Here is a 15654-nt window from a genome sequence, read left to right as displayed (position 1 = left end):
TGGGTCAATCCTGTTTTTTGTCTTTCTTTTCAATGGCTAGAACAAACATAAAATCCACCAGTGCACTTATACTTTCACAAGCTTCCAAAGTTCAGACGCTGTATGCAATTACACATATTATGTCTTAAAATCTCCCCTGCATGACTGAATAAAAATATACATTGACAAATGAAATGTATTTCACATGATTATTGTTTAAGTCTTCTACAATATACACTGTTAAACCCAAACAGTTAAGGTAACTCAAACCATTTGAGAAAACTGAATGCAACAAACCATTTAAGTTCAAAGCTTAATCCTAATGAGAACTGTGAACCTAGCCCATTTGAGTAAACGGGGCAATCTGAGTACAGTAAAACCCAACAAATGAAGAGAACTTAAACCATCTGAGTACTGTAAAACCCAATGAGTTAAGCCAATAAGCAACTCAAATCGTTTAAGGAAACTCAAACCATTTCAGTTAAAAACTAATCTGAGTACTATGAACTTACTCCATTTAAGTTGAAGTAATGAGGTATTTAATCAAATGATTACCTTCAATGCTGAGTTCAAAACTCTTTTCAAATGAGTAAAATTAACTTTCAGTAAATTTTGAGTTAATTCTCTCATGTCATTTGATAAAGTTAACTGTTTGGTTTTACAGTGTAGTGGAATACTTGCAAAATGAAAAATGACAAGGAATGAGGTCTATTAATCATCAAACTAAAGCATCCCCAGAGAGAAGGTCTCCAAAAGTTGGTGTGAGAGTTTTAAAACGAGATTTTGTGGCTTACTAATTGTTGTACTGTGAATTTGTGATTATCCTTCAGCATTTTTCTGCCTGTATTAGTCTAAAAAATATGCAAGTGCTTTAAAATGTCCAAACCAGGTTGTGCAGCAAACAGGTTGTGAAAATGTACGTCTCAGATTTTTATGCATGTGCACAGTCAAGTGTTTTTGTACATTTCTAAATAATGGATTTTAACAGAAAAGATGCACATTTCATGATTTTCATCTAACGTAATATCCGAAATTCTCAGTTTAACCATCAGTGTAGTAAAGATTACCTCAAATTTACAAAAGGTCTTATAGGAAATACAGTTAACTGTCCAAATGATATTTATTGACAAATAAAGGAACATTATGAATGATAAGACTAAGTTCTGAATTACAAAATACTCACCCAAAATATATACACTCTAAGAAATGCTGGATTATTTAAACCCAAATTGGGTAAAATATGGACTGACCCAAACATTAGGTTAAATTAGTTAATAATTTCAAGAGTTCACACTTTGCTGAAGATTGATTATAAAGCTTGTTAGGCATGCTGTCCCGGGAGAGAACCCTGAGCTTATACTGTACGTTTCTTGAGCCTGGGGCTCCCTCCCGTTTGCAAGGCAAAAGGGGAGTTTGAGCACAGGTAGATCTGAAGAGCTCCCTTGATGTAGTAGCTCATGAACAGATAGTGAGTGCTCTTAAGAGATAACTACTTACTAGAAACATGTCTATGGTGTCGATTTGGATTAGTCAATAAACTTAAGTTGCATGTTTTTGGACGGTGGGAGGAAATAGGGGAACGTCGTAGGGGAAACCAACGTGAGCATGAGGAGAAGGTGTAAACTCCACACAGAAATGTAGTCTGGCTTGGTAAGAACTAGAACCAGTGATGTTCTTACTGCAAGGCAACAGTGCTAACCACTGGGCTACCGTGCCACCAATCTAGGAAAGGAGGAGGAGTAGCGATGGATGGGGGATTCTTCAAAACCAAGATGGCTGTTATATGGAACTTAGGGTATTTATAGTGGCTTAAATTGGATAATGCAGGACCAGCCTCAAGCAATCATAAGCATGTGATCCTCTCGAAATTAGTTTATAAATAAACTTCACTTAATTAAATAAATTAGCAGTTGGTTTAGTCCGTGTTACACCCAGAAATGGGTTGAAATACCCCAGAATTTTTAGGGTGTATAACAATCATTGTTTGTTTGTGTAATTGTAATACTATTTTTGCCATTTGCAACAAATCTTGAAGGGTGTTTCTGCTGAGAATAAAATCTGTATTCTCAGACAAAACTGTACATGACTGTTTTACATTTATCTAATAATTCAGCATGGTTATGATGCATTGGATTACTTGCGGTTTGAAAGTTCCTGCAACTTTCCCTCTTCCCCACCCGACCTGTTCATGTTCTTGTGTTTCAGCACTCACAATCATGAATGGAATTGTTGCAATAAAGGAAAATGCACCACACTTTTCGAATGAATGTTTCTGCATTACTTTTACAGTGTTACCATTAATAGATCTCCAATTTGCCTTCTAACCACCCAAAATGCACATCGATGCTAGTTTAGGGAGAGGCAGACAAGCAGGAACAAAGAATATATATTTAAACTCCACCTGTCTACCAGCTTGACATATTCTCTCTCCCCTGACAGGGTCTGAATGCCAAGCCCAATTTTAGATTAGGGTGGTGGACGGGCCTCTTCTAATGCCATACTCTGTATCATGGGAAAGTTTACTTCCCTCAGATAAAGTGTTAACTCATCAACACTTGCACATTAGCATGGGCAATAGAAAGGCTGCGAGTAAGACTGGTCAATGCACAGTGATTCATTGTGCTGCACTGCTCGACCTCAGCCAGAGTGAACACCATCCAGACTCAACCAGCCGTTTGTACAGCAATACTGCCCCCTGTGTTCAAGATACAGAGACTGCAAATGCTTAAAATCACACCACAGTGGATGAGTTTGAAACAATTCTCAACAATACAGGGTAATTGACTTCTATGACATTTGTTGAGGAAATGTTAGGCAAGTTAATGCATTTAAATTGTGTTGTTGCTGTTTTGTACCTGTAGAATATGCCAGTGTTTCCCCATCCTGTTCCTAAAGGCACACCAACAGTACATATTTTATACTCCTCTCTTATCTGACCTATTCATTTCAGGGTTGGAGTCTCTTCTAATGTTCTGATGAGTTGATTTAGGTGTGTTTAATAAGGGAGAGGTTGAAAATGTGTACTGTTGGTGTGCCTTCAGGAACAGGGTTGGGAAATGCTGGAATATGCACCAACTGGACTAGTTCACTATAAAATTGCTAAACTATTAAATGCATGTCCACTACTAAATAGTAATGGTCACTAAGAACTACACTAAGAACTATTAATAATAAAAATAATAATAATTTGAAGAGATCACTGTTTGACAATGTAAAAAGATTCAACTTGCTTAGAACTGACTGAAGGTAAATTTAAAGGGATAATCCACACAAAAATGAACTCTCATCATTTACTCATCCTTCACATGCTTCAAAACATCAGTTTCTTGCTTCTTTTTAGAAGAATCTTGTAAAGCAGCAACCATTGACTTCCATTTCCATTTTTAGTTCCTACTATGGATGTCAGTGGCTGCTGGTTTCCAACATTCTCCAGAGCAGATTGTTTTAGGTTTAACAGAATAAATAAATAAATAAACATTTAAAACCACTTTTGATTTTTAAAAGTTTTTTAATGCAATGCCAGATTCTAAGAATATGTATACTGGACACAGATTATATTAAGGTTTTTTTAATTTATTTGGATTGTGAAAAATCAATTCAAATGAATAAACTGAATAAAATTAATTCCTCACTAAACTAAAACCAACACAATCCAACAGAACATGCTTCATAGTCAAAGCGATTTACAGACAGAACATGTGAGAAAATCTCCAAAACATAAAAACTTGTCATCCTGAGGTGACCGATTCTCATTTTATAGTGAACTTTCCCTTTAACACCACAGGCTACAGAACAAACCTAAAGCAGGTTTCTGCAGGCCTTATGAAGGTAAATTTAGGATTTAAGCATGTAGACAAAATGCTTTATGAAGGAAATACTATATTTTCTCCAAATGTAAATTCATAGAAAGCACATAGTGAGTAATTGTGAAATGTTATTACAAAAAATCCTGTATTAGTTGTATATTAACATTTCAAAATGTAAAAATAAGCTTTGCAGGTTGTACCAACCTTCATTATTTTACCCACTTTTCCAAAATTAATATTGAAAACGGTTTCCAAACATTAGAAAATAGAAATTTACTGTACTTTTAATTATACTGCAGAACAAAGTGTTTTTTTATTAGTATACTATTCAGTGCATATGTCTATAAAATATTAAATTGAGAAGATATAGTTTTGCAAAATGGTTTAAAATAAACTAAAATTCATGAAAACACAAGAACATGTACATGTTGCAAAATTTTATTTTTTCTAAAAGTGTCGCAAGGATTGACCTTTTAGCCAGTTGACAACTGGTAAGTTATAATAGAACACAAAAATATGACAATGGACAGGAAACACAGCAGGCAGCATTTCTAATATTCCTCACCCTCATCTTCTCCTTCCACACTCTCAGCTCCAACCTCCTCATAATCTTTCTCCAGGGCAGCCATGTCCTCTCTGGCCTCAGAGAACTCGCCCTCCTCCATACCCTCACCCACGTACCAGTGCACAAAGGCGCGCTTGGCGTACATCAGATCAAACTTATGATCCAGACGAGCCCAGGCCTCAGCAATAGCTGTGGTGTTGCTCAGCATGCACACGGCCCTCTGCACTTTAGCCAGATCACCACCTGGAACCACAGTGGGAGGCTGGTAGTTGATGCCAACCTTGAAACCAGTGGGACACCAGTCCACAAACTGGATGGTGCGCTTGGTCTTGATGGTGGCGATTGCGGCGTTCACATCTTTGGGTACCACGTCACCACGGTACAGCAGACAGCAGGCCATGTACTTGCCGTGACGTGGGTCGCATTTGACCATCTGATTGGCCGGCTCGAAGCAAGCATTGGTGATTTCAGACACAGAGAGCTGCTCATGGTAAGCCTTCTCTGCGGAGATCACTGGGGCATAGGTAGCCAGAGGGAAGTGGATACGAGGATAGGGCACCAAGTTGGTCTGGAACTCAGTGAGATCCACATTGAGGGCACCATCAAACCTAAGGGAGGCTGTGATGGAGGACACAATCTGACTGATCAGCCTGTTGAGGTTGGTGTAAGTAGGACGCTCAATGTCAAGGTTCCTACGGCAGATATCATAAATGGCCTCATTGTCTACCATGAAGGCACAGTCAGAGTGCTCTAGGGTGGTGTGGGTGGTCAGGATGGAGTTGTAAGGCTCTACCACAGCGGTGGAGACCTGAGGAGCGGGGTAGATGGAGAACTCAAGCTTGGACTTCTTGCCGTAGTCGACAGACAGACGCTCCATCAGCAGAGAGGTGAAGCCAGAACCGGTGCCACCACCAAAGCTGTGGAAGACCAGGAAACCCTGGAGACCTGTGCACTGGTCAGCCTAAAAACATGATGCGTGTTACAACTTCAGTATTTTAGCGTTGTAATTAAGCATAATTTAACATCAATCAACATCAAAGGCTGTTTTAATTTAACAACTTACCAGTTTGCGAACCCTATCTAAAACAAGGTCAATGAGCTCCTTGCCAATAGTGTAGTGACCACGAGCATAGTTATTAGCAGCATCTTCCTTTCCTGTGATGAGCTGCTCAGGGTGGAACAGCTGACGGTATGTCCCAGTGCGCACCTCATCTGGACAATTGGGTCATGAAGACATGTTAACAAACTAATCACACAAATTAATAAATTACTAACAAAATAATACAGAATTATCTATTAAAATTTACTTACCAATGACAGTGGGCTCCAGGTCTACAAAGACAGCCCTGGGGACGTGTTTTCCAGCTCCAGTCTCACTGAAGAAGGTGTTGAAGGAGTCATCACCTCCTCCGATGGTTTTGTCGCTGGGCATCTGCCCATCTGGCTGGATGCCATGCTCAAGACAATACAGTTCCCAGCAGGCATTGCCGATCTGGACTCCAGCCTGACCAACGTGGATAGAGATGCACTCACGCTGTGAAGAGAAGAGAGATTTATAGAAAGATCTACAAACACTACACACTTTAAGCCAACATCCTGTAATTGCAAGTGATTTAGCCATTCATTTGTGCATGTTAAGTTAACACAAGAAAACCATTTTCAGTAGTTTATAAAATATTTTCATGAGAACTGTAACATACATAAATAAGAAACTTTTTTTGTATAATTGTGTTACGAAGCTCTGACGAAACGCCTACATTGCAAAAATCCGAAATTGCTATAGGTCGCACAAATCCCTGACCATACAAACAGCTGACGAAACAGATCCGCACTTGTTTCAAAGGGAGGGCTTTATTCTTTCAAAACAATGCATTCCTTTAAAATTACATCAACATTTGAAGTATTTGAAATGCATATTTTTTAGTTTCTTTGAACACTTAAATGAAATTTAAAAGTACAAACAATGTAAAACAACTCTCAAGCCAAGGGATGACATTATTTTTAACAAATGAGAGCATTCAAGTCTTGTTTATAGTAACTCAGACAAATTTAAAACAGAGTAAAGCATCTCTCTGTTTTAGGCTGGTCATGCTCATGAACCACTTTAGCTTAATCATGGGAAACTTATTAAGGCATAAACCTCTTGACACAAGAGCTCTGGAATTCATCTGGCTTCACCAGAACACATGTGGCTCTGAATCACTTCCCCTGCCGGTGGTTCCAGAACACTGCTTTAGAGAAGTGACTTCACATGAACATCAGAACAAAGAAAGATATTTTACTTCACATGTCAGAAGATCCTCTTTCCAGTGGCATTGAGAAAGAGATTTGCGTCTGTTCTATCAGCTATTTTACATCAACGGGAGGCAAATGACACATTCCCAATAATAATAATAATAATAATAATAATAATAATAATAATAATATGAATATGAATAATAATTGTGCGCTAAATTAAAGCTTAAATTTCACATTTATCTCAGAGATACATTTTGGGATCTTTTCCCATGGCATTTAATTAATAAATCATGACAAGAAAAGGGTTATTAACGTATTTAAAAAGTATATTCCAAAGTTAAGAGTCCCTATTGTTAGACTTACCGTTAAGTTACTGTCAAATAACCCTTAGCACAGGTCTCAAAACACCTATTCTTAATAAATAATAAAGCAGCATGAGTTACAAAACGTTTAAAAGCGTTATACTCACCATTTTCAAATGTGTATTTTCGATGAATGGCAATTATGAATAGGATAGCCTTCGGTTTTTCTGTTATAAACGCTCTCACACTCGACTTTTATGAGTCTGGTGAGAGAATGAAGTGTCTGAGTCCGCGGGGTGGGAATATTTATAGTTTTTTTCTGTCAGTCGTCACCAAGGCGGAGCGCGCGCGCGGAAACGCGCATCCTGTCACATCCTCATTGGTTCGGATGAGAGTTTAGTGACACCCTATTGGCTGATGGTAATCTTTAAACAATAACGTTTGTGTCAGAAATCCTGTACAAGGCGGGACGAACCTGAATAACAATGAATGTGAGTCAACTTGACATTTAAGAGAATTAAAGAAAATAGCTCTGACTTTGATGTTTTTGTATAAGATAGGGTGTAGCACTGTACATAATGGCTGTCGTTCTATTTAAATAGATGTTTTTTTATATTATCCTACCACTTAGGTTAGTCATTGGTGATGTGCACATAATTTGTTCTTTTCTTATATAATTACCTGCAATTAAGAAAACCACATAAAGGAAACTTTTATGCCATAAATCAGACACACTCTCAGAAAAAAAGGTACTGGATGGTACAAATAATGCTCCTTAAGAAACAGTTTTGTACTTTTGTAAAAGTTGTACCTTATATGGAATAGAAAAGACCTCTTATGACACTGTTATGTACCTTTTATGGTACAATTGAAATGAAGATACACAATTGTTTCCATATAAAAGGTACCCAAGTGTTGGACAACTCCTTCTTTATTTCAATACCTATGAAAATAAATATGACTGAAAAGGCTAAGTGATTTTATGAATAATTTTCATATTAAAACATAAATCATCATTTAAAAGCATATGTTTAAAGGAACCCATAAACATTAATTATTAAGTTTTATAAAACAAAACAACTGGTAAAACAAAACTACAGGTATTGTAAACTTAACATTTTTAATAAACATTTGGTAAGCATTTGCTGATGAATACATTTTCATTATTGATATCCGCACCTTTTGGCATTTGTATTCCACTATGCACTGAGCTGACAAAAGTCCTGCATATGCAAAGTGTTCGTGCAGACATTTTAGTATTGTAAAACTAATCAAACATTGTGCATATCTCGTTACAAAACTTTTGCATAATTATGTTTATATTTTAAAGTTAAGTAAATTAAATTACCCTTTAAGTGATTACAAAGGTATGGTGTGAAAATTGGAGAATTTTTTTTAATATTGTACATGGCAGAATGTTCTGTAACATTTTTGTGAAAAGTGTTATGAAATGTTTAATACCAGTAAAAAAAAATAGATATTTTGATTTATGTTTTTTAGTATTTTTAATATGTTTAGTATTTTTTATTCTTTATTATAAATGGAAAAGGTGCATTTACACAAAACAAAACTTAAAAAAAAACATTGTTTAAAATGTATTTGATGTTCCATATTTACTGAAAATAAATTGATGCATTTTGAAAAGAGCAAGATGTCTTTAAGTAGTTCTTGAAGGAACACATTTGACACTGTTTAGGTACAAAGTGTCTTGTCACTGTAGTGGTACTTTCATGGATCAGATTTGTACCTTTGATGAAGGTACAATATTGTATCTGCAGGTTTTAAAAACCAAAAGTACATTTTGGTTTCCCATGGTACAAATCATGTCCTTAACGGTACAAACTGCAATGGTACAAATTTGTTTCTTTGTCTTAAGGTATGTTCTGTTCCATAAAAAGGTACTGCCTCAGTGACAAGGGTTTGTACCTTCTTTGGTACAACATTGTTCGATTTTTTCTGAGAGTGTAGCATGAGGAATCTTGGCAATTCAGATTATCATTTTAATCTTAATAGGACAAATAAATACACTATTCTTTCCACATTCATCAAAATGCAACACAAATAGGACTCATAAATCATATATTTGCATGAAATATGAGGTTATTTTCCACCATCTGCTACTTACATAAAGACTGCATTGTTGTTATGGAAATATTTCTGCATGAACTATTTAAAACAATGATCATGCAAATACTCGTTGTGTCATTGGAGCTACATTAAAATGACTGTCATTTACTGAAGCGATGTTCAAAATGATACTTATTAGTTTATAGCTTATATTCTAGTCACATTTTTTTTACTTTCTGTATGACATCCAAAATAGGTCAATCAGCGTAATTGTACTAGTACAGTCATATCTGTCTCATTCTTTATTATATATTCCAGCTAATGTATGACAAGTTAGCATTTTACTCAGTAATAGAATACAACAAACGGGTTCAATTGTTATACATTATATACAGAACCATTTAAGACAAGACAACTTGAATAGTTTGGAAAGGAGGTTTATTTCAGCTCAAAGAACTGTACCATCATAATTCCATTGGTTGTCCAATTTTCACTGTTTGAATTTCATGATTCCTGCATGTTATTTGTGTCACTTAATATTCCTCGCCCTCTTCCTCTCCCTCACCCTCGATGGAGTCGACACCAACCTCCTCATAATCTTTCTCCAGGGCAGCCATGTCCTCTCTGGCCTCAGAGAACTCGCCCTCCTCCATACCCTCACCCACGTACCAGTGCACAAAGGCGCGCTTGGCGTACATCAGATCAAACTTATGATCCAGACGAGCCCAGGCCTCAGCAATAGCTGTGGTGTTGCTCAGCATGCACACGGCCCTCTGCACTTTAGCCAGATCACCACCTGGAACCACAGTGGGAGGCTGGTAGTTGATGCCAACCTTGAAACCAGTGGGACACCAGTCCACAAACTGGATGGTGCGCTTGGTCTTGATGGTGGCGATTGCGGCGTTCACATCTTTGGGTACCACGTCACCACGGTACAGCAGACAGCAGGCCATGTACTTGCCGTGACGTGGGTCGCATTTGACCATCTGATTGGCCGGCTCGAAGCAAGCATTGGTGATTTCAGCCACAGAGAGCTGCTCATGGTAAGCCTTCTCTGCGGAGATCACTGGGGCATAGGTAGCCAGAGGGAAGTGGATACGAGGATAGGGCACCAAGTTGGTCTGGAACTCAGTGAGATCCACATTGAGGGCACCATCAAACCTAAGGGAGGCTGTGATGGAGGACACAATCTGGCCAATGAGCCTGTTGAGGTTGGTGTAAGTAGGGCGCTCAATGTCAAGGTTCCTACGGCAGATATCATAAATGGCCTCATTGTCTACCATGAAGGCACAGTCAGAGTGCTCTAGGGTGGTGTGGGTGGTCAGGATGGAGTTGTAAGGCTCTACCACAGCGGTGGAGACCTGAGGAGCGGGGTAGATGGAGAACTCAAGCTTGGACTTCTTGCCGTAGTCGACAGACAGACGCTCCATCAGCAGAGAGGTGAAGCCAGAACCGGTGCCACCACCAAAGCTGTGGAAGACCAGGAAACCCTGGAGACCTGTGCACTGGTCAGCCTAAAACAAACCAATTGGTTAATATCACATTATAACATTTAATTAATTTAAAGTTTAAAGTTTCTTTATTAAAAACTACCTACCAGTTTGCGAATCCTGTCCAGCACCAGGTCAATGATTTCCTTGCCAATAGTGTAGTGACCACGAGCATAGTTATTAGCAGCATCTTCCTTTCCTGTGATGAGCTGCTCAGGGTGGAACAGCTGACGGTATGTCCCAGTGCGCACCTCATCTGCACAGATGGGTCATGAAGACATGTTAACAAACTAATCACACAAATTATTAATAAATTAATATATTAACAAATAAATTTATAAATTACTAACAAAATAACACAAAATCCTCCATTGTAAAATTTAACCACGTGATCTCACCAATGACAGTGGGCTCCAGGTCTACAAAGACAGCCCTGGGGACGTGTTTTCCAGCTCCGGTCTCACTGAAGAAAGTGTTGAAGGAGTCATCGCCTCCTCCGATGGTTTTGTCGCTGGGCATCTGCCCATCCGGCTGGATGCCATGCTCAAGACAATACAGTTCCCAGCAGGCATTGCCGATCTGAACTCCAGCCTGACCAACGTGGATAGAGATGCACTCACGCTGTGAAGAAAAGGGCAAAAGTTGAAAGTGTCAGTGTATTGTGAAGTAAGTTTTATTTATTTCATCTCAGATCTAAGGCTACTTCTTGTATATCTCGTGTCTGTGTAATTATACCCCAGTGCGATATCATGTCAGAGGAAGTGATCACATAACACCCCCAACTGCTGGTTTACTGTCCATCAGATCCATTAGTGATGCTGCCTACATCAGCATGAATATTTAACAGCCTCTCCCACAGCCTTGAAATGCGATACCATTTCCACAAATAATTCAATTAAACTGCGCTGCACCTAGAGTAAACGTTTCTTATATATTCTATAAATGATATGGGACGTACAAATGAATTAAAAATAATTAATTAAATAAATAAATGACAATCTCCTTTGGGAGGCGCTATCTCCTGTCTTTTTGTCCATCGATTCAACATGACACCGCACCGGACAGCATGGAGCCGGCTACACCCAGATTATTTATGCGGCTCCATTCTCTTTGTTGTCTGATTCTGGCATGCATCACATCCCCAAAATCTCTTAATTTTCATATTCTTTGGTTATTAATACATCAGAGACTGCATTTTACAGGTGTACATTCAGTCAAATACAGAAATAATATAACGTCATATTTAAAAAAAATCAATCAACCAATTCCGCTCCGTTTCAATTAAATATCTCTGCTTTGGAACACATGTACAAAATTGAGTCTGTAAATGCAATTTAAAATGATTTATTCTATCTATTTTATACCCAATTAATAAATATAAATGCATAAAATCCGCTTTAGTTCACTTAATAAAGGCTACTGCAGTATTCAATGACAGACAGCTGAGAGTCGAATAAAATAATGATTAGTTTGATTAAGCCCTTCAGACAGTTCTATGATTAATATTAAACATAGGAACTAGTGCTTACCATTGTTTCTAGTAGTGTTGCTTGGCCGGGGAAGAAAGAAGTCTTGGCGGAGAGATCTTACAGCTCGACAACTAAGGGGTCGATGTAAGAAGAATAACGTTATAACGGACTGATCTCACTTTATATATGAGTGTTGCCCTGGCGACTACGTTTCTCGCACCTGATTGGTCAGACGCTATGAAATCTGCCCAGTTTGGGGGGCTAGATTAATTTTGATTGGCTGTCTGGAAGATTACGGGTTAGTAAAACACCTCCCAAAACCTCGCCCAATAAATCTGCAACGCCGAATAACGTTTTATTCCAGGAGATCTGATTGTACAAGGATTTTGATCAAACCCAATCATATCTTAGGATGTTAGAAAGAGATTAAAGAAGGAGAACATATGGAATTTTAATATGTTAAGTTGTTCTTCTTTAATTTAATTTTGTATGCTTTTGATTGCTTCTAAAACGCCTGTACTAATGCTGTATTCATTAGTAATCACTTTAGATGGACATGTTGTACACGTGAAGCTTTACAGCATCTCTGTGTAACTTGATCAACCTATTCTCCATCTGTTCTCTTTGATACCCTCTGCTCCTGCTAAAAGCTTTGCCTGAGGTAGTTTGCAGTCATCTATTCTTGTTTCATTTTTAAAACTTGTCTGTGGTGTCAAGGAATTAAAAATAAGAGACCACTTGAAAATTCTCAGTTTCTCTGAGTTTACTGCATTGGGTATGTCTTTAAGTCATTTGTAATATTTATTTTATTCAATTAAGGACTGGTAACATCCAAACCTCACACAAAAATTGTCATTTATAGCATTTTTTGGTCCAGAAAATAAGAAAATAAACATTTTTATTCGTTTTGATTGAAAACAAAACTATAATTCTGAATGTACTGCATTGGGTGTGTGATTGAGTAATTTGTTCAGTGGTGGAAAGAGTACTGAAAAATCATTCTCAAGTAAAAGTACCATTACTTGCCTAAAAATGTAGTGTGAGTAGAGTAAAAGTATATGTTGTCAATTTTACTCAAAGTATGAGTAAAAAGTAGCCCTTTTAAAAGTACTCATGAGTAGTGAGTAGTGAGTATTACGCTTTGAAAAGCTGGAGCATTTACATGTCTTTTGTGGATGTGTGTAAACGTAACATTCTGTAGTGCATGTAGTTATTGCCCAGCAGGCACACAACATCATACAACGCTATATTAGGTTAGATTTAGGTTGTGATGTTAATTGACCAAAATGCACTGTCTAGCCAGCGTCTAAGTATAACGTTATTTTGATGTCTAATAACAGCGATAAATGACGTTGATATTTGGTTGATTTTAGGTTGAGCCAACATCTTAAACCAACCTATTAACGTCAAATACTGATATTGATTTTGGACATCTTCTTGGACACTTTTAATGCTTCCATACAGTTTGCTGCATTTATAAATTGTTCATGTCTTGAGGTAGTTCATTATGATGCTATTTACCTTCTATGTGTGATTTGATTGGACAGGAACCACAGGACTAATTTTGTTAATTTCCATAGTCAAGAAAAAAAGTAGTGACTGGAGGTTGAAGGAAAGTAGTGGAGTAAAAGTACAGATACAGCACTAAAAATGTACTTAAGTAAGAGTAAAAGTGTACATTTTTAAAACTATTTAATAAATTACGATTCCTGAGAAAAAGAAATTAATTACAGTAATTTAGGTATTTGTAATTAGTTACTTTACACCATTGAATTTGTTAATATTTATTTCATTAAATAAAGATCTGGCAATATTTCCTCCAAATCTCATTATAAATATATATCATTTATAGTAGTTTTTTTTCTCCAGAATATGACAAAATAACAAATTGATCAAAATAAGAAACATTTTTAATTACTGTGATTGAAAACTGTGGTTAATCTGCAAAACAAATGCTTTCTTAACACTTCTGAAGTTAAAAGATTATTATTGTTGTCCAAAAATGAACATGTCTCCAGACACTGTACTTATTTTATATTTATATGCTCTAAATGACATCATTTTAATAAAAATGACTAAATGTCATTAGTAATTTGTGAAACAAAACAAAAATTATGTGTATATATATGTATTATTAGAGTATTTTTGTGCTCCAGAATATGTCAAGTTTACAAATATTTAATTATTGTGACTGAAAAATATTGTTATTCCACTTATTTTTAAAGTTAAAACATTGGTATATGTCTATAATATGTCTATTTTTTTATGCTCTAAATGACATCATTTTAATATAAAAGTGTATTAAATATCATCAGTACTTAGCCAAGCAAATCTAAAATTGTTTTGCTCAAACACAAAACTATATATTGTAAATCCCAAATAAAAAACATGCTATTTTTTCAGATATATTTAGCTTTATTTATTTATAGACAAAACAATTCCAGTATTTACAATCAACATGTTTAACATATAAAAACATTTGCTACTATACACACACACACACACACACACACGGTCATTTAGAGTATTTTTGTGCCTCAGAATATGTCAAAAATACAAATATATTTAATTATTGTGACAGAAAAGTATGGTTATTCCACAAAAAAAAAGATACTTTCTTAACACTTCTGAAGTTAAAACATTGGTATTGTTGTCTAAAATTGAATATGTCTATTTTTGTATATTTCTATGCTCTAAATGACATTATTTTAATATAAAAGTGGACTAAATGTCATCAGTACTCAGCAAAACAAAACTAAAATTGTTTTACTTTAACTGTTTTACTTTATTAACACACAACTATCCAAGATAAAATATACTTTAACATTTACATTATAATATATATAATACGCTAATATTATAATAATATACACTTTTTCAGACATATTTAGATATATTTATTTACAGACAAACCAAGTACAGTGTTTACGAAAAAAAAAAAATTGACCCACTGAAACTTTCTGAGGGGAAAAAAAGCTCCAACTGACAATGTTTATTTGACATCTGAAAGAAAAGCTACCCAGAATTGACAGAATAAGACAAAGTATAAACATTTTACACAAGCACATACCTACAAATCCAGAGAAACTGACAATTTGTGGTCTGATATTTTTTCCATAGCTCTAGTTTACCCAAGTCCCTCTTTAATCAACTGAGAATAGCCTAATGGGACGACAGATGTAGTTGCAAGTCTCTGTTTTAAAAAGGATTTTCATGACACAGCAAGAGCATTCCATCAACTCCAGAAACACTATGCTGTAATCCCCATCTCCTCTTCAGAAATAAAAACGTTTTAAGCAAAACGTGGGGTCATTAATGTATGTAGTGAAATGGCCCCTCGCAGACGTTGAGGAATATAGGCCAAATTCGCCCAACCCCCCACAGCCTCCTCCCAGACTCAGGCCGTTGCTAGGCGATGAATAATGAAGTTGCCTGGATACCGACTAGTATCCTGGAGATAATACACAAGCCTACATTAACGGCCATTATAGATCACATGGCGGCGGATTGTGAATAGCAGTACACTGGGGGAGGATGCAGCTGCCCCAGCAGGGAACCAGAGGAAGACCCATCCCTTTTTAACACTCAGTCCTCCATCTGGTCCCTAATTAGTTACCAGGACCACATTCTGTCATGGACAGTCATTTGATGGAGACTTTTAATGTCACAAAATTATTCTTCATGTGGCTTTTTCATTTTTTTTGTTTTATTGTTTGGCAATGCTGGAAAGAGTATTGA

The 15654-nt window shown here is 36.7% G+C and overlaps 2 protein-coding genes across 2 annotated transcripts; both read right to left on the bottom strand.

The window, feature by feature from the left end:
* Positions 1 to 4207: 4207 nt before the first annotated feature.
* Positions 4208 to 7171, bottom strand: tuba1b (tubulin, alpha 1b). The gene is given in 4 exon segments (NM_194388.2): positions 4208 to 5311; positions 5414 to 5562; positions 5662 to 5884; positions 7058 to 7171. Coding segments are annotated over 4 exon segments (1350 nt in total). The 5' UTR covers positions 7061 to 7171; the 3' UTR covers positions 4208 to 4336.
* Positions 7172 to 9378: 2207 nt separating this feature from the next.
* Positions 9379 to 12111, bottom strand: tuba1a (tubulin, alpha 1a). Its single transcript, NM_001190982.1, is given in 4 exon segments — positions 9379 to 10471; positions 10555 to 10703; positions 10846 to 11068; positions 11977 to 12111. Coding segments are annotated over 4 exon segments (1356 nt in total). The 5' UTR covers positions 11980 to 12111; the 3' UTR covers positions 9379 to 9490.
* Positions 12112 to 15654: the final 3543 nt, after the last annotated feature.

This window comes from Danio rerio, chromosome 23, assembly GCF_049306965.1.
Source record: "Danio rerio strain Tuebingen ecotype United States chromosome 23, GRCz12tu, whole genome shotgun sequence".
NCBI lineage: Eukaryota > Metazoa > Chordata > Actinopteri > Cypriniformes > Danionidae > Danio > Danio rerio.
The sequence above is the reverse complement of the archived record's forward strand: the minus strand, read 5'-3'. Positions and strand labels throughout refer to the sequence as shown.